This window comes from Ursus maritimus, unplaced genomic scaffold (genome assembly GCF_017311325.1).
Source record: "Ursus maritimus isolate PB19 unplaced genomic scaffold, ASM1731132v1 scaffold_11, whole genome shotgun sequence".
In the NCBI taxonomy this organism is placed as follows: Eukaryota; Metazoa; Chordata; class Mammalia; order Carnivora; family Ursidae; genus Ursus; species Ursus maritimus.
Genome location: NW_024423453.1, coordinates 1,626,189 through 1,646,388, shown reverse-complemented (window position 1 = coordinate 1,646,388; position 20,200 = coordinate 1,626,189). Strand labels below are relative to the sequence as shown.

The window sequence follows — 20,200 nt, the reverse complement described above, 5'->3', positions numbered from 1 at the left end:
GTGTGACATAAAACAACTTTATAAACAGATCATCATTACTTAATTTGCCTCTTTTGCTCCCACTTGAAAAGGAAAGAGTTGAGGTTTGGGGGAAGTGTTTAAGTCCATAATGGAAACAAGAATAGCTAAACCATTAAATTAGTATTGGTCTCCCCCTCTGTCCCTGCTACGTAAACTAATCTAATCCCATTAGTCTTTAATGTTATTAAATGACAATTGTTTGCCAAATGTACTCTTCTTCATACCTTCCTATACCCCCTGCTGGGGTGTACTCTGCTCTGGCTACCTTCATCACCTCCAGCTTTCCTCCATCTATCAGTCTCCCTCTTTCCCTTAAATCTTTAACTCCTCTTACTGGATTGTGCCAACCCTCAGCATTTACTTCACTGGTTTCTCATCCTCCACTCCTAGAATGTGTGTCCAGAGTGCCATCAGTAGCCCCTTCTCCTCTTTATAGTCTCCACTCGGAAAAACATCATTCACTCCTATGTACTCAGCTTCAACTCCTTACATGTTGACAACTCCCAAATCTACAGTGCTAGCCTGGATTTTCCTCCTGATTTTCCATCTAATTATCCTAGAATTATGTCAAACATAGTATGTACAAAATGAAATGTATCATTTTCCCCTTTTGCCCCCAAACTTCCTTTCTTCTTACTGACTCCAAATACTAGTTAATAGAACCATCTGTCCAAGCCAGAAATTTGGTGGATCCTCAAATTCTTCCTTTTGCTTATCCTCAAATCCAACTGGTCACTAAGTTCTGTAAGTTCTACTTCAAGTATTTCACGTACTTACTTTCTTTATTCTATCACTACTGTCATTTCTTTAATCTAGCAATTTAACAGCTCTTGCCCAATGACTACATTAGCTTACTTCTCCAATTTAATCTTACACTAACTGAAGTTGTATTTCATTTAATTTGTTTGTTGAGAGAACTAATTAAATTAAATCACCCTCCTCTGCCCCCAACACACACTTAAAATGCCCCAGTGGTAGCCTTTCTACGTACAGGATAAAGTTCAAAGATTTTTATATGGTTTCCAAGGCCATTTGTGATCTTACATCTCTACTTTCAGGGAGAACTTTTTTGTTCCTTCAGAAATGTGCACACCTCTTTTTTTTTTTTTTTTAAGATTTTTTTTTTTTAATTTATTTATTCGACAGAGACAGAGACAGCCAGCGAGAGAGGGAACACAAGCAGGGGGAGTGGGAGAGGAAGAAGCAGGCTCATAGCAGAGGAGCCCGATGTGGGGCTCGATCCCATAACGCCAGGATCACGCCCTGAGCCGAAGGCAGACGCCCAACTGCTGTGCCACCCAGGCGCCCCCACACCTCTATTCCAGCTGCTATGTTACATATTGACAGAAACCCTACATTGCTCATCTTTATGTCCACGGTGACTAAAACAGTATCTAGTTTGTAACATAACTATATATAACATAAATATATATACACACACACACACACATATATGTATTTAGTACATATAACATATACTAAATATGGTATATAGTTTATATCCATTTAATGCTTCTGTTGATGTTATAATGACAGGGGAGACTTTACAGATTTTTTCCCCTTTATGAGCATTTCTGAACAAAATCACCTAGCCTTCCAAATAGATACATCCTAGAACACACCTATAAAATAGGAAAAAGATATTTTTGCTTTGTTTATGGAGCCCAAAGCCAATTAAAAAGAAGATAATCCAGCAAAATCTGACGTATCTGGACACATGGATGTACACTCATAGCTTAATACGTACAGACATATATGTGAAAACAGTCAATAGTAATAGGTGGCTGGAACCTACAGTTTGGGCCACACAATTTTAACTATCCACCAAAGTCTGCTTACAGAAGAGATATGAGAACAAGATTAGTGGATAGAACAGCTTGTGAGACTTTAAAGCTCATTATCTTTACAGATTAAAAGACCAAAAATATGTCTTTTGGATGATATAATTCTTATGTACCAGAAACAGAACACTGTGGCTTCACTAATTGGGAAGAGGAAAAATTAGAAAAATAAAGGAAAATCATTGCTTCAAAAATAATTTTGGAAGTAGGTAGGTCATCAATAAGTAAACTGTTCCAGTCATCGTTAATAATTACGTATAAACTTACCTGATTATTATATGCATCAGGTGCAAGTTTCTTATATGTCGGTGCCATAAGAGTGGACAGGTTTTGTAAATGAGACTCCAGTTTCTCTTCCTGTATAAAATGAATAATTCATCATATTAAATTCTAAATCCTTTCTATATGCAAGAGAGGCTATCAGTTAAATTTTTCCTGCTACATCTTAGATCCAAATGACTATATAATCTAAAGTATCTTTCTTACTAAATAAAGTTCCTTAACATGACTATTTCTAAGTAAAAAGTATAAACCATATATCATCTATTTTTGTATGTGTTATTACAATATCTAGCTATTTGGCATTTTTAAAATATTAATAAATTTTGTACTCTGCATGCAGATACTTGGCATTTTATAAATATAAGCTTACGCTAGGAATAGGATAAGGAGAATGAAGCCATATGGTCTTAGGTCCATTCTCTACTCCTTCTCCTATCAGCTGCTATGGAAGATGAACTATTGAAAGGATTTGTTTGGCTCATCTATTTTCAATCTTTATATTTTTAAATATTTATAAAAATAGCATTCAAAATTTGAGAAGATCTTTCCATTGAACTAAAAGTTACTAGATGCTTCAAATATGGATAAAACTCTCAGAACTAGAATGTGGTATATATGCAGAACTTTGTAAAGTTTACTTGAAAGGAGAAATGTTCAGTTACACTCCCTCCTCCCTACAAAGAACAGATTTTTTAGGTAAGATGCTTATAAAATGGTAGGTGATAATACCCAGTGTTCCATTCGTACTTAGAAGTTCTCATTTCACAGTAACATTTCCCAAAAATCTTAAGATCTTGATGTAACTACCTGGCAGAGTTTCACTTATCTGTAATTTAGAAGGTGAGGCGTTTCCAAGCCAAGCTCTCCTACCTACCTGCGGGAGAATGTTCCTAGCCAACCCTCGGATTTGCTTTATATTAAATCTAGTGAAAGTGATAGACATTTATAAAATAGTGGTAAAAACTCTCCAGTGTGGAAAATTAAAGTGGCTGATGACATGTAAAATTGTTACACTTCATTAGGCTTATTATTTGTATTTTTTTCTTATGAAAAGGGACATCTAGCCCATTTAATATAGTTTATTAAAAATACAATCCTGTGGAAAAAATTACATCATGATTTCAAGAGTTTTTGTACTTTACTAAATTTCCACTTACTATTATAGTCACAAATAATAAGGCCAACACATTTTTCGTTTAGAGAGACATATCAATTTTATAATATACATAGTATAACTATGTATATTATATGTATGTATAACTATCTTTCAATTGCATTTAAAGTTTGGAAAAATAATTATAAGGTTCATTGAGTCACTAAAAATTTGGTCATATCTAAATGATAAACATTCAGGGGTTTTTTGATTATTCATTAGCATACACTAGAAGCTATACCCAAAAGTTGTAAAAATTGATATCCACCTGTAAGTTATATTTTGAGAAATATATAGTATCAATTACACTTTTATATTAAAGTCTAAATATGTTTTAGTGACTTGAATGCGTTCATTATGATAACTTTATCAACTCTCATGGTATGAAAATGTGGTGAGAAATGGTCTTTACTGAATGTGGCAGTGATGAGTATGATTTCTGTAATCCAGGTCTGAAAAACAAAAGTTTTAACAATGAAATGTTAACACTTGGTTTTAATACCAAAGTGATGCCTGTTTAAAAGTCCGGAATTAACAAAGGTAAGTACAAAAGGCCACAGGTGTGAAGAGTTTACGTCGTTCATCCTTTACCACTTTGGCGTCACATGGTCATTATTATGCTAACTTCCTCAAATATATAATGTGTATCTACAGTTTAGCTAAAATCGTGATGTACCTCTGAGATGAAATTCTCTATGTTAATGAGACTTTAACAGAGTATGTTACACTATTCACTTCATCTGCACTCATCAATTCTCCATGAAAATAAAGGGATTACAGATCAGGAAGTAAACAAACCTCTTTTGGGTCATCCCCAAGCAGCTTAAATTTTCTTGGGACCTTGCTTCTGGCAAACTTACAGCCATTGTAGTACATACTCCATGAACAACCAAAAGAAAAGGAGGCACCGCAGGTCTCGGGATCCAGCCCTTGACAGGCACAGGTTCTCCTGAGGAATCAAAGGACCGAGTTCATAGCTATCGGTAACATGTATCTAGGCTACCAGTCTGTACTCTTGGTGTCTGCATGCAAAAACGAGTGCACATTAGTTGTAAAACAAGTTTATATTAACCTTGCCGTATTCACATCAGAATAGAACTATTTTAATTGATTTTAAAACACAATTTAAACACTTTTTATTGTAGCAGAATACACAGAAAAGTACACATAATTTTACAGCGTGCAAATGCTCACAAATAAAACAGACCCAAGTAAGTAGCACCCACAGTAAGAAACAAATATACACTAGCACCCCAGAATCTCCTCTATACTTCCAGGCATTGTCTGTAACAATAACTTCTATCAAAGAGTTCTGCCTATTTTTATATTATATACAGTGTACTATATGTGTGTGTATGTATATATGTATGCATAGTTTTGCATATTTTTATACTATATGTAGTATATATATATATATATATATATACAATTTTGCTCACTCTTATACACTATATAGTATACTATATTTTTATTTATATATAGTATACCATATCTTTTATATATGGTACAAAAATGGGTAAAACTATATATATATATATATACACACACACACACATATATGCACACAATTATATAGTATAAGCTTATTTGTGTCTTGTTATTTTTATTTTTGTTCAACATGTTCAGGATATCCATCCATATTGTCGCATATAGTTGTACTTTTTCATGTATTTATTCATTGAATACAATTTTCCATTGTATAAATATTTCACAAAATAACCATTCTACCACTGATGGGCATTGGAGTGCTTTCTAGTTTTTGGCTAAAATACAGTGTTGTGACTTTACAGCCTAAGCCAGATATATCCTAAGGGCAATAAACAGAAAAAAATTAACGAAGAAAGCAAAGAACAAAAATGATAAAATAACCCACTGGGAAAACTTACTCAATTGGTATTTTTTTCAGCCATACTGAGGTATAATTGATAAAATAGTAAGGTATTTAAAGTGTATAACGTGATTTGATGTATGTGTACATTGTGAAAGGATTTGCCCATTGAGTAAATATATCCCTCACCTATTTATGCCCCCCTTTTTTGAAAAGGACATTTAGGCTATATTCTTTTAGTAAACTACAATTATACAATACAGTGTTATCGACTATAGTCCCCATGTTACACATTAGATCCTTAGACCTTACTCATTGTATAACTGAAAGATTGTACACTTTTATCAAACTTTTCCTATTTCCTTTACCCCCAAGCCTCTCACAACCAGTCTATTTTTTAAATTATTTTTTAAAGATTTATTTATTTGAGAGAGAGAGAAAGAGAGCACAAGTTGGGGGAGATGTGGGGGGAGGGAGAGGAAGAGGGGAAGAATCCCAAGCAGACATCGTGCTGAGTGCAGAGCCCCACATGGGGTTCGATCTATGACCCATGAGATCATGACATGAGTGGAAACCAAGAGTCGGACACTCAACAGAGCCACCCAGGGGCCCTCACAACCACTTCTCTACTCTGTTTCAGAGTTCAACCTTTTTGTTTCTCTTTTTGATTCCACATATAAGTGAAATCATGTAGTATTTGTCTTTCCCTGTCTTGCTTATTTTACTTAGCATAATGTCCTCCAGGTTCATCCATGTTGTTACAAATGACAAGACACCCCTCCACCCGTCCTTTTTTAAGGCTGAATACTAACTTTCTTTTCCCTCTCTGGCCATGCCACATCTTCTTTATCCATTTACCCATTGGTGGACATGTAGGTTGTCTCCACACCTTGGTTATTACGAATAATGCTGCAAGGCACACTGAACTGCAGAAATCTCTTTGAGATAATGATTTCATTTCCTTTGAAAATATACTCAGAAGTGGGATTGCTGGATCATATGGAAGTTCTATTATTAACTTTTGAGGAATCTCCATACTGTTTTCCATAGTGGCTGTAACAGTTTATGCTCTAATAGTGTGTATAAGGATTTCCTTTTCTCCACTTTCTTGTTAGTGTTCTTTTTGATGACAGACATCCTAACAGGGTCAGGTGACAGGTGACATCTCATGGTGGTCTGACTTATATTTCCCCAATGACGAATGATGTTGAGTACCTTTTCATGTACCTCTTTGCCACTTGTACGCATTCTCTATAAAAATGTTTACTTAGGTTCTTTGCTAGATTTTTTTTTCTATTGAGTTTTATAGGTTCCTTGTATATTTGGGATATTAACCTCTTTCTAGATACCCTATTTGCAAATATTTTCTCCCATTCAATAGATTACCTCTTCATTTTGTTGATAGTCTCCTCTACTGTTCAGTTTTTTGGTTTGATATAGTCATACTTATTTTGTTTTTGGTGCCTTTGCTTTTGGAATGCAAAAACTCATTGTTAAGATCAATTCCAAGAAGTTCCAATTCCAAAACCCCTAGGTTTTTTTCTGGGAATTTTACAGTTTATGGTCTTGTTTCAAAACTTTAACCCATTTTGAGTTGATTTTTGTGTATAGTGTTAGAGAGGTCTGGTTTCATTCTTTTAGGTGTGATCCTAATACCATTCATTGAAGAAATGATCCCTTCTCCATTGTATAGTCTTAGCTCCATTAAAAAAAAAATTGGCCATATTTGCATACATGTATTTGTTGGCTCTGCATTTTGCTCCATTAATCTATGTGTCTGTGTTTTGTTGCCAGTACCATACTGTTTTAATTACTGTAGCTTTGTAATATAGTTTAAAATCAGGAAGTATGATGACTCTAGCTTTGTTTTTCATTCTCAAGATTGCTTTGACTATTTGGGGTCATTTGTGATTCCATATACATTTAGGATTATTTTTTTTCTATTACTATGAAAAATGCCATTGGAATTTTGATAGGAATTGAACTGAATTTGCAGATTGCTTTGGGTACTATGGGAATGTTAACAATATTGATTCTTCCAATACATGAACATAGAATATCTTTCCATTTATTTGTGTCTTTTTTCATTTCATTCATCAATCTTTTTTTTTTTTTTTTTTGAGACCTTGATCTTTTGTAGTTTTCAGTATACAGATTTTTCATCTCCTTGTTTAAATTTATTCCTAGGTGTTTTCTTTTTGTTTCTTTTGTAAATGGGATTATTTCCTTACTTTCTCTGTTAGTTCATTGTTAGCATATAGAAACACAACTGATTTTTGTATATTGATGTATCCTGCAACTTTACTGAATTTGTTTATTCTAAAAGTTTTTTTGTGGAATCTTTAGAATTTTCTATATATGATGTCATCTGCAAATAGTGATAGCTTTACTTCTTCCTTTCTGATTTGGATTCCCTTTATTTTATTTTCTTGCCTGATTGTTCTAGCTAGTATTTTGAATAACATATTGAATGAAAGTGATGAGAGTAGGCATTTTTCATCTTGTTCCTGATCTTAGAGGAAAACCTTTCAGCTGTTCATCACTGAGTATGATGTTAGCTGTGGCTTTCTTATATATGGCCTTTATTATGTTAACGTAATTTCCTTCTATACTCAGTTTTTGTTATGAAAGGATGTTGAACTTTGTCAAATACTTTTTTTCTGTGCTTCTTGAATGATCATACAATTTTTATCCTTAATTTTGTTAATGTGGAATATTGCATTGATTGGGTATGTTGAACTAGTCTTACATCCCTGGAGTAAATTCCATTTGATCATAGTATATGATCCTTGTAATGTACTATTGGACTTGGTTTGCTAATATTATGTTGAAAGTTTTTGCATTTAATTTTTCATCAGGGATATTGGCAGATAAGTTTCTTTTTTGTTGTGTCCTTGTCTGGTTTTGGTATCGTAATGCTGGCCTTGTAAAATGAGTTTGAGTTTGGAAATAATTCCTTCAAGTTTTTGAAAGAGTTTGAGAAGGATTCCTAATTCATCTTCAAATGTTTGGTAGAAATCACCACTAAAGCCATCTGATCCTGGGCTTTTCTTTGTTGTGAGGTTTTTGATTACTGGCTCAGTCGGCTTACTAGTAATTAATTGGTCTATTGAGATTTTCTATTTCTTCATGATTCAGTCTTGGTAAGTTGTGTCTAGGAATTTAGCCATTTCTTCTATGTTGTTCAACCTGTGGGTGTACAATCGTTCATAGTATTTGCTTATAACATTTTGTATTTGTGTGGTATCAGTTGAAATGCCTTCTCTTTCATTTATAGTTGTATTTCTTTGAGTCCTCCTTTATTCTTGGTAAGAGTCATTAAGAGTTTACTATTTTGTTTATATTTTCAAAGAAGTAGCTTAGTTTCATTCATCTTTTCTATTGTCTTTTTAGTCTCTAGTTCATTTATTTCCACTCTCATCCTTGTTATTTCCTTCCTTCTGCCAACTTTGGGCTTTGTTTGTTCTTCTTTATTAGGTTCCTTGAAATGCAAAGTTAGGTTGTTTATTTGAGGTCTTTCTTTCTTTTTAATGTTGATATTTATTACCATGAAGTCTCCTTTTAAAACTGCTTTTGCTACAGTCCATAAATTTTGGTATATTTGTTTCAAGATATCTTTTTAGCTGTTATTTCTTGAATAAGCTTTCTGCTCCTCTCCCTTTCGTCTCCTTCTAGGATCTTTATATAGTGTACATTGGTCCTCTTATGCGTCCCATACATTCCTTAAGCTATCTTCACTCTTTTTCATCCTCTTGAACCCCTCTAGTGAATTTTTCAGTTTAGTTATTCTTCAGCTCTGTGACTTATGTTTGGTACTTTAAAAATATTTTCTCTTTTAACAAATTCTTGTTTTGTTTATGCACTGCTGTCCTGACCTCAGTGAACATCACAGTCTTAGGAGTAGTATTTGAAATTATTTATGTATATTGTGACATGAAGAAGTCATTGTTAAAAAATAAGTAGATATCCTGTAATCTTAATTACAAATAGGAAATAACAATATAAACTTATGATTTAATAGCTCAAAATCACTCTAAAAAATAATTACTATATCTGCCCACCAAAAATGTCAAATAGTAACAATATCTCAAGGGTAATGAACATATCTGGGCACAAACTGTGACCTCTAAATATCACTTCTCATCAAAACAACATAGGTTAAAAACCACAGTTAATAATGACACTAAAAAGAAAGAACAGACTAATTGATTTTTTTGGGTGATTACTAAAACACCAAATCTCCATTCTCAAATTTCACAACTGAAGATATGTACCATACGTTTATCTGTTAATTTGCTTACAAACTATATTTAATGGCAACAGTTGATAAGAAAAAATTCTTTTAAGAATTCTAGCTAATAAATGCAGAAGGAATGTTATAATTAGAAATTATCATTTTAGAGATGTCAGCAAAAATGGCAGAATAGGGATCTCTGAAATTTCACTCCTCCATAAAAGCACTGAGAATACTGACTGGCAAATACTGTCAGAATTAACCTTTCAGAAACCTGCAAATTAACAAAGACTTGCAGCATTCCAGGGAATATTTATTCAAGAAAAGCAATGGAATTTCAGTAAGAGTAAGCTTTGTAGTGTTTTAATTTGCCCTATTCCCATTATTCCCAGAACTCTATGACAGCCTTCAAAACCAACAACCCACATTTATAGTAAAAACCAGCAACCTGGCGACCACTGGAAGGGGCAGAATTAGGTTAGATATCTTCTAATGCTCCATTCCCAGAGAAGTGTCATTATTTTACCTATTTGATTCTCTAGAAGACCCTACTAGCAAAGCTATCTTCGTTTACCTGACTTGTAGCTCACCTAGTGTGTACAGCTCTTCCCCCAGAAGGTGTTAATTGTTAACTACTGTGGCTGCCTGAAGTGGTGGATAACAGATGGCATTAAAAAAAAAAAAAAAAAGAATTCAAAAGCTTAAAATTAAAAGATGAGAAATAAGATGTCTGTAGGAAGCTTTAAAAAGTTTCAACATGTGCCTGGGAATCCAGAAAGCCGTGTACATACATAGGGTTGTACGCTCACTCACAAAAGACATAAGCTCTAAACTGGCTAACTTTGAAGCTCTGCATAAGCAGGAAAGAGGGGTAAGGCAGAGCTGTAAATTGCCTGGCTGACTGTCGAAGGTCTGCTCCAATATACATCCAGAGCTGCCCTGGCCAAGACTGGGAGACTTACTGATTTTAGGTACCTAAGGATCTTAATTAGGTGACCACTAAGCTAACCAAGCACAGACTTCCACAGCTGCTTAGGAGAAAAAAATACAGATTTTACTGAAATAGTTTAGAAGAGTCACTAAACCAACAAATAAACAACACCAGCAACAATAACAAATCCTGGGTAGGGCAGAGAATCTAGCTTCCTAAGTAACTACATAATTTAAAATGTCCATTTTCTAACAATTATAAAACATACAATGAAACAAAGTATGGTTAATACAGAGGAAGAAAGCAGTTACTAGAAGCTGTCAGTGAGGAAGTCCAGGTCTAAGACTGCTAACCAAAGACTCTGAGTTATTATTTCAAGTATGTTCAAAGAACTGAAGTAAGCCAAGCTTAAAGAATTAAAAGTAGGAAAACAATGTCTTCTCAAACAGATGAGATAAAAGAAGTAGAAACCATAATGATAAAACAAGTGGCAATTCTGGAACTGACAAGTAGAATAACTGAAATAAAAAGGTCCATTAGAAGGATTCAACAATAGATTTGAGTAGGAGACAGAAAAAGCAGTGGGGAGAGAAGCTGAAGATAGTCAATTGAGACTATCCGTTCCAAGAAACAGAAAGAAAAAAGAATGAAGAAAAAAATAACAGAACCTCAGAGACCTGTGGGGATACTGTCAAACATACCAACATATTCATAATGAGCACCCCCAAAGTAGAGGAGGGAGAGTAAGAGAGTATGTAGGAAAACTATTGGAAGAAATAATGGCCCAAACTCCCCAAATTCCAGGAACAACATTAATCTATACATTCAAGAAGCCCAGTGTATGTATTAATCTATAAACTCAAGAAGCAGCTAACTCCAAGTAGCATAAAAAGGTGTTCCACACCTAGAATAATTAAAACTGTTGCAAGCCAAAGAGAAAGAATCTTGAAAGCAACAAAAAAGAACTCATCATGTACAGGAGATTTTCAGTAAGATTAACAGCTGATGATGCATAAGACACAACGGAGGCCAGAAGGCACTGGGATGACATATTTCAATATTGCAAGAATAAGACTGTCAACTAAGAAATTCTATACCTAGCAAAACTATGCTTTAAAAGTGAATAATAAATTAAGGTACGTCTTGATAAATAAGCTGAGAGCGTTTATTGCTGTTGGGCCTGCTCTATAAGAAATACTAAATGAAGTCCTTCAGACTGAGAGGAAAGGATACTGGACAGTAACTTGAATCCATATAAAGAACACCAGTAAAAGTAAATACATAGGTAAATAAAAAGACCTTATATATGTATTATTTTTAACTTTTTCTCTCTGATTTAAAGGCAACTATATAAAGCATAATTATAAATCTGGTAATGTACATGCAATGCATAAAACTGTATGACAATAAAAGCACAAAGGAAAAGGGACAAATGGAGCTACACAGTGATAAAATTTCTGTACAATATTGTAATTAAAGTGGTATTACTCTATATTGTTATAATTCCAAAAAAGATTGTAAAAGAGCGACAAGGGAGTGAAAATGGTACAATAGAAAACATCCACTGAACACAAAATAACGCAGTAAAGGAAGAATAGTGCAACAAAGTGCATATAGAAACCAGGAATAAATTGGCAGACATAAATCCTACTTCAACAGGAATTACATTTCCTGTATATAATTTAAATAATACAATTAAAAGGCAAAGACTGGAAAATGGATTAAAATTTCAACTATACGTCATCTTTAAGAGATGTGCCTTAGTTTTAAAGATACAAATAGGCTGAAAGTAAGTGGATAGGAAAAATATGTATCATGCAAACAGTGATCAAAAGAGAACTGGAGTGGATATACTAATATCAGACAAAGTAGGATTTAAGACAATATTATTACCAGAAACAAGTATGTTTTATAATAATAAAAGGGTCAGTCCATTAAGACATAACAATTATATATATGAACCTAAAAACAGAGCACTAAAACACATAAAGCAAAAAATGACAGAAGTAAAAGGAAAACAGATTATTCAACATTCCAATTTCAACAATGGATATAACAACTAGACAAGATTAAGGAAGAAAAACATTGGAGATCAACTGACCTAACCAATATCTAAAGAACACGCTGCCAAACAGCAGAATTCATTCTTCTCAAGTATGCATGGAACATTCACCAGGACAGATAGTATGTCATATCATAAAACAAATCTATCTAAATTTAAATGATTAAAATCATGCAAAGTATATTCTTTGATATCAATGGGATGAAATTATAAATGGGGAATAAGCAAAGTTGGGTAATTAGTAAGTAAATAATCAGTGAGTGAAATAAAAAAAAAATAAAAATCAAAATATTAGAACGTTATAGGATGTATCTAAAGCAGAAGTAGAAGAAAATTTATAGCTTTACATATCTATATTTAAAAAGTTCTCAAATCAATAAAATAATCTCCTGCCTTAAAAATCCAGAAAAAGAAAAGCAAACTAAACACAACACAAATGAAGGAAATACTAAAGATTAGAGTGGAAATTAATGAAATAAAGAATAAAAAAACAAAGGAATATAGAAAATCAAAGGAATCAAAAGTTCTTTGGAAGGATCCAAAATTGAGAAAACTACATAGACCAAATAAGAAAAAAGAGAAGACCCAAAATACTAAAATTAGGCATTAAAAGAGAAAACATACCTTATAAATTATAAGGGAATACTATAAAAATGATCTATCAACCCAGTAGATAACCTAGAAGAAATGGACAAATTCTGAGGCAAAAACCAGTGAAACTGACTCAGAAAGAAAGAAGAGAATATGAATAGAACTACAACTAATAAAAGAATGAGTTAATAATCAAAAAACTGCCAATAAAGATAAACCCAGAAGACTTGCTATGAATTCCACCAAACATTTAAAGAATTAGCCCTGGGGTGCCTGGTTGGCTCAGTTGGTTAAGTGTCTGCCTTCGGCTCAGGTCATGATCCCAGGTCCTGGGATTGAGCCCCGTTTCTTCCTGTCCCCCCTTGCTCATGCTTTCTCAAATAAATAAAATCTATTTTAAAAAATAAGCCCAATCCTTTACAAATTCTTCCAAAACATAGAAGAGGGGACACTTTTCAATGGATTCTATGAAGGTGATATTAACATGATACCAAAAACAAAGACATCACAAGAATGCAATACACCAATATCTTTTACTAATATAAATGCAAGAATCCTCAATAAAATACTAGCAAACAGATTCAAACAACATATAAAAGATATGTACATTATAGCCAAGGGTGATTTATCTCAGAAATTCAATGTTGGGCCAATGTACAAACAACAAAGTAATACACCACATGATCATCTTGTTAGATGCAGAAAAGCATTTGCAAAAAGTCCGACATCTTTTCATGATAAAAATAACAAACTAGAATAGAAAAAAAAATCCTCAACCTGATAAAGATTATCTACAAAACCTACAGATATCATCATCCTTAATGTTGAAAAACTGAGTTTTTTCCCTAAAATCAGGAATAAGACAAAAATGTTTGCTCTTGTCAATTTTATTCAATATCTATGGCGGGTTCTAGCTAGGAAAATTTAGGCAAGAAAAAGAAATAAAGGCACCCAGATTCGAAAGGAAGAAATTAAATTATCTCTATTTGTAGATGACATAATCTTGTATATAGTAAATCTTAAGGAATCTACCAAAAGAAAAAAAAATTAACACTAATAAACTAGTTAAGTAAGTTTGCAGAATACAAGATGAATACATAAAAATCAATTGTTGCATGAAGACTAATGAAAATGAAAAGCTAAATGAAACAGATAAGCAATATGTCTGATGAAAAATTCAAAGTAATGGTCATAGATACTGGACTTGAAAAAAGGGTGGATGAAGTCAGTGAGAACACCAAAGAGAAAGAAAATATAAAAAATAACCAGTCATAGCTGAAGTATTTAGTAGCTGAAATGAAAAATATCCTAGAGGGAATCCACAGCAGATTAAAGGGTGCAGAAGAACAGATCAGTGATCTGGAAGGCAGGAGATGGAGAGCATCCAAGCTGAACAGCAAACAGGAAAAAAGAATTAAAAAAATGAGAGTAACTTAAGAGACTCTGCAACATCATCAAGCTCGATAACATTCATATTGTAGGGATTCCAGAAGGAGAAGAGAGAAGGAGGCAGAAAATGTATTTTTAAAAAATAGCTGTAAACTTCCCTAATCCAGGGAAGCAAACACAATCCAGGTCAGAAAGCACACAGAGTGCCTAGAAGATGAGCCCAAGAAGATCCATACCAGGATATAAAAAACTAAAAAGACAAAAAGTAATGATAATGAGAAAATTTTAAAAGCAGCAAGAGAAAACACTTCCCTACAAAGAAAACTACCATAAGGCTATGAGATCATTTTTTTTTTTTTAGCAGAAACTTAGCAGGCAAGAAGAGAGTGGCATGATATATTCTAAGTGCTGAAAAACCTACAATCAGGAATACTCTACCTCCTCTACCCAGCAAGATTATCACTCAGAATTGAAGAAGAGATTGAGTTTCCCAAACAATAAAGTAGTTTATCGCCACTAAATCAGCCTTACAAAAGAGGTTAAAGGGAATTCTTTATAAAGAAAAGGCCATAAGTATAAGAAAATTATGAAAGGAAAAATTTCATAAGTAAAAGCAAACATATAATAAGCATATAGATGAATCACTCATAAAGTCAGTGTGGAGGTCAAAACAAAACTAGTAAAATCAATTGTATCTACAAAAATTAGTCAAGTGATAAAAAGATGTAAAATAGGACATCGTATACATAAAATATGGAAGGGGAGCCAAAATTTAGTGCTTTTATGCATTTGAATTTAAGTGACATCAACCTAATATAGACTGCTATACACACAAGATGTTCTGTATGAACCCAATGGTAACCACGAATGAAACACCTATAATAGATACACAAAAAATAAAGTGAAAGTAAGGAGAGAGAGGACTCAAATAAAAACAGAAATGAAGGAGGAGAAATAACCAAAATCAAAGAAATACAAAAAAATTATGACAATATTATTAAAATAATATGTGAACAAACTGGACAACCTAGAAGAAATGGATAAATTCCTAGAAACATACAATCTTGCAAAACCGATTCAGGAAGGAACGGAAAATATGAAGAAACCAATTACTAGTGACAAAACTGAATAGGTATAAACTCCCATCAAAAATCTAGGACCAGGTAGCTTCATACATGAATTCTAGCAAACATTTAAAGAAGAGTTAATACTTATTCATCTTAAACTATTCCAAAAAAATAGCAGAGGAAGGAAAGCTCTATGAGGACTACATTATTCTTATACTAAAAACAGACAGGGACACTATAAAAAAAGAACATTGATGAACACAGATGAACACAGAAAATCCTCAACAAAATATTAGCAAACGGAATTCAACAATACATTAAAAGCTTCATTCAGCATGATCAAGGGGGACTTATTCCAAGGATACAAGGGTAGTTCAGTATTCACAAATCAATAAATGTGATATATCATATAAATAAGAGAAAGAATAAAAGCCATATGATCATCTCAATACATGCAGAAAAATAATTTGACAAAATACAATATCCATTCATGATAAAAACTCAACTTAAGTGACTTTAGTGGGAATACACCTCAACATAATAAAGGCCAAATATAACAAACCCACAGCTAATGGGAAAACTGAAGGTTTTTCCTTTCAGATCAGGAACAAGACATGGATGTTCACTCTCACCACTTTTATTCAACATTGTACTGGAAGTCCCAACTGCAGCAATCAGACAAGGAAAAAAAAATAAGAAAAACATCCAAATCGTAAGAAGTGAAATGGTCGCTATTTACAGATAACATGATAGTATATAGAGAAAATCCTAAAGAATCCACCAAAACAACTATTAGAATAAATAAATGAATTCAGTAAAGTTATAGGATATAAAATATACAGAAATGTGTTGTGTTTCTATACACTAATAACAAAGTACCAGAAAGAGAAATTAAGAAAACAATTCCATTTATAATTGAATTAAAAATAATAAAACACTTAGGAATCTATTTAACCGAAGAAGTCAAAGACTTATACCCTGAAAATTATAAGATGTTAATGAAAAACATTTAAGACAACACAAAGAAATGGAAAGATTTACCATGCTCATGAACTAGAAGAATTAATGTTGTTAAAAATGTCCATATTACCCAAAGCAATGTACAGATTCAATGCAATCCCTATCAAAATACCAATAGCATTTTTCACAGAAGTAGAACATACAGTCCTAAAATTTTTATGGAACCACAAAATACCGCAAATAGCCAAAGCAATCTTGAGAAGAAAGTTAGAGGTATCATAGCCCCAGATATCAAGATATACCACAGATTACTACAGTAATCAAGACAGTATGGTACTGGCACAAAAAACAGACACAGAGATCAAAGGAATAGGATAGAGAACCCAGAAATAAACCCATACATACACAGTCAATTAATCTATGAAAAGGAGGCAAAATGAATTGAGGACCTAAATGTGAGACCTGAAACAATAAAACTCCTAAAAGAAAAAATGAGTAATAATCTTTTGGACCTCAGCCTTAGCAATATTTTTCTAGATATGTCTCCTCAGGCAAAAGAAATAAAAACAGAACTAAACTATTGGGACTATATCAAACTAAAAAGATTTTGCACAGCAAAGGACACCATCAAGAAAACAAAACAAAATAACCCCACTAAATGGGAAAAGATATTTGCAAATGACATATTCAGTAAGGGGTTAATATCCAAAATATAAAAAAAAATATCCAAAATATATAAAGAACTTATATAACTCAAAACAAAAAAAAAGTAAAAATTGGGCACAGGACCTAAATAGACATTTTTCCGAAGAAGACCTACGGATGACCAACAGACATATGAAAGATGCTCAACATCACGAGTCATCAGGCAAATGCAGATCAGAACCACAGTTACACATCACTTCACACCAGTCAGAATGGTTAGAATCAAACAGACAAACAAATGATAGAGGATGTGGAGAAAAGGGAGCTCTCATGCACTGTTGGTGGGAATGTAAATTGGTGCTATCACTGTGGAAAACAGAATGAAGGTTTGTCAAAAATAGAACTAGAAATACCATATGATCCAGTAATTCCACTGCTGGGTACCTGCCCAAATGATATGAAAGCAGCCTAAGTGTCCATTAATAGATGAACAGATAATGAAGATCTGGCATATAAATACAACGGAATATTATTCAGCCACAAAAAGAATGAGACTTTGCCATTTGTGACAACATGGAGAAACCTACATGGTATTATTCTGGGTGAAATACATCAGACAAAGACAAATACCATATGACTTCATTTACATGTAAAATCTAAAACAAAAAACAAATGAGCAAACCTTAAAAGAACCAGAATCATAATTACAGAGAAGAAACTGATTGCCAGAGAGGATGGGGTGGGAGAATGGGTGCAAAAGGTGAAGGGGATTAAGAGGTACAAACTTTCAGTTATAAAGTAAGTCATGGGGATGAAAAGTACAGCGTGGGGAATATAATCAATAATACTGTAATAATATTGTATGGTGACAGATGGTAACTACATTTTTCCCGGTGGGCATAGCTTAATGTACAGAATTGTCAAATCACTATGTTACATACCTGAAACTAATATAACATTGTATATCAACTATACCTCAATAAAAAAGCATAAGAAACAATTGTCTAAGTGTATGCTAACAACAAATAATCCAATAATGAAATCAAAACATTCCATTTAATAACATCAAAATGAATAAAATATGTAGAAATTTAACGTAAGTGTGTAGGACTCTCATACTGAAAACTATAAAACATCATTGAAAGAAATTAAAGACCTAAGTAAATGTAAAGGCATCCTTTGTTAATCAATTGGAAGACTTAATATTGTTAAACTGACAATACTTCGCCCCCACACACACCATATTGGTCTACTGATTCAACAGAACCCCTGTCAAATCCCAGATGGGGAAATTGACAAATTGATCCTAAAATTCTCAAGGACATGAAAAGAATCCAGAGTAGCCCCCCGCCCCCAAATCCCAAAACAATAAAAACTTGTAAAACATTGGAGGACTTACATAAATACAGGGAAGTGGTGGTTGCCAGATGGGAGGTGATAGGGGGAATGGGCAAAAGAAGTCAATTCCAATTTCAGAACTTACTACAAAACTACAGTAATCAACATTGTATAGTATTGCCATAAGGACAGATATTTAGGTAGATTAATGGAATAGAAGAGTCTCAAAATACCCCATACATCTTTGTCAATTAATTTTCAACAAGAGTGACAAGACCATTTAACGGAGAAAATAATCCCCTCAACAAATGGTGCTGAGCCATATGCAAGAGAGTGGTATTGGATTCCTAAAATCATAAAATTAACTCAGCAGTGATCAAAGAACTAAATGTAAGAGCTAAAACTCTAATACTCTGGAAAGAAAACATAGATGTAAATTCTCAAGACCTTGGATCACACAATGGTTTCTTAGATAAAAGTACAGGCAATTAAAAAAATACATAAATTTGATTTCATCAAAATTAAAAAATTCTGTGCTCCAAGGACATTATCAAGAAAGTGAAGAGGCAACCTACAGAATAAGAGAAAATATCTGAAAGCCATGTATCTGATAAAATTCTAGTATTTGGAGCACACAAAGGACCCTTACAACTCAAACAAACATGGAACTCAACTTAAAAATGAGCAAAGAATCAAGTAGGCATTTTCCAAAGAAGATATCTGAATAGCCCATAGTACAGAAAATAATGCCTAATGTCAGTCATTAGGGAAAAGCAAATCCAAACCACACAATACACTTCACACCCACTGGGAGGGCTGTAAGAAAAAAGGCAGACAGACAATAACTAGTTTTGGTGAGGACGGGGAGCTACTGGAGCCTCCATATACTGCCGGCAGGAATGAAAAATGGGACAGCTGTTTTGGAAAACAGTCTGGCAGTTCCTCAAAAAGTTAAACATAGAGTAGCCATATGACTAACAATGTCACTCCAAGAGAACTGAAAACATACGTCCATACAAAAACTTGTACACAGATGTTCACAGCAGCAGCAGTCAGAACAGCCCCAACGTGGAAACAGTTCAAATGTCCATTAACTGATGAATGGATAAAGAAAATGTGATATGTATACACAATGGAATAGTACTCAGCCACAAAAAGGAATACAATACTGATTAACATTAGACATGGAGAACATTTAAAACATTATGCTAGGTGAAAGAGGCCAAGCAGAAAGGCCAAATATTGTATAATTCCACTGATACACAGTGCCCAGTATAGGCAGATCTATGGACACAGAAAGTTGGTTTGCGGTTGCCATTTTAGGGGAGAGGAGAATGGGCATCGACTACCTAATAGCTATGGCATTTTCTTCTGGGAGTGAAAAAAACCATTGCACAACTTTGTGAATATACTAAATCACTGAATTATATACTTTAAAATGGTGAATTTTATGGTATGTGAATTATATCTCAAAAAAAAAAAAATCCCTGCATAATAAGGTGCAGCAACTTCAAGATGATTTCCTACATGAAATGGCTACTAAAAGGCATTTTTATTTCTGTAGGCTGCTTTCAAATACTATTAGAATTAGCACATGGCAGCCTCATTTAATATGACTCAATTTGGCTCATGGGTAAATGACAGATAAATAAAGCAACTGTAATAAAAATATTCATCTACATAACAGATTTTTAAAAACATTCTCAACCTTTGAGTTATCATCTGGACCTCTAACAGAAAAAAAAACCCAACAACGTTAAACTACAAATTAGTTCACATATTCAACCTTGTGCAAGTTTAGAAACGCTATCGAATATTTGTTAAATCTAACAAATGTAGACTTCAAAAAATAGGAAAA

The 20,200-nt window shown here is 33.4% G+C and overlaps 1 protein-coding gene across 1 annotated transcript in view; it reads right to left on the bottom strand.

The window, feature by feature from the left end:
* TET2 (tet methylcytosine dioxygenase 2) overlaps positions 1-20,200 on the bottom strand; it is a 126,744-nt gene that overhangs the window by 15,457 nt on the left and 91,087 nt on the right. Inside the window, exons 7-8 of the mRNA XM_008689387.2 lie at positions 4,096-4,246; positions 2,130-2,219 (exon numbers count right to left, since the gene is read on the bottom strand). Of these exons, the coding sequence (XP_008687609.2) occupies positions 2,130-2,219; positions 4,096-4,246 (241 nt within the window). The remainder of the gene's footprint in view (positions 1-2,129; positions 2,220-4,095; positions 4,247-20,200) is intronic.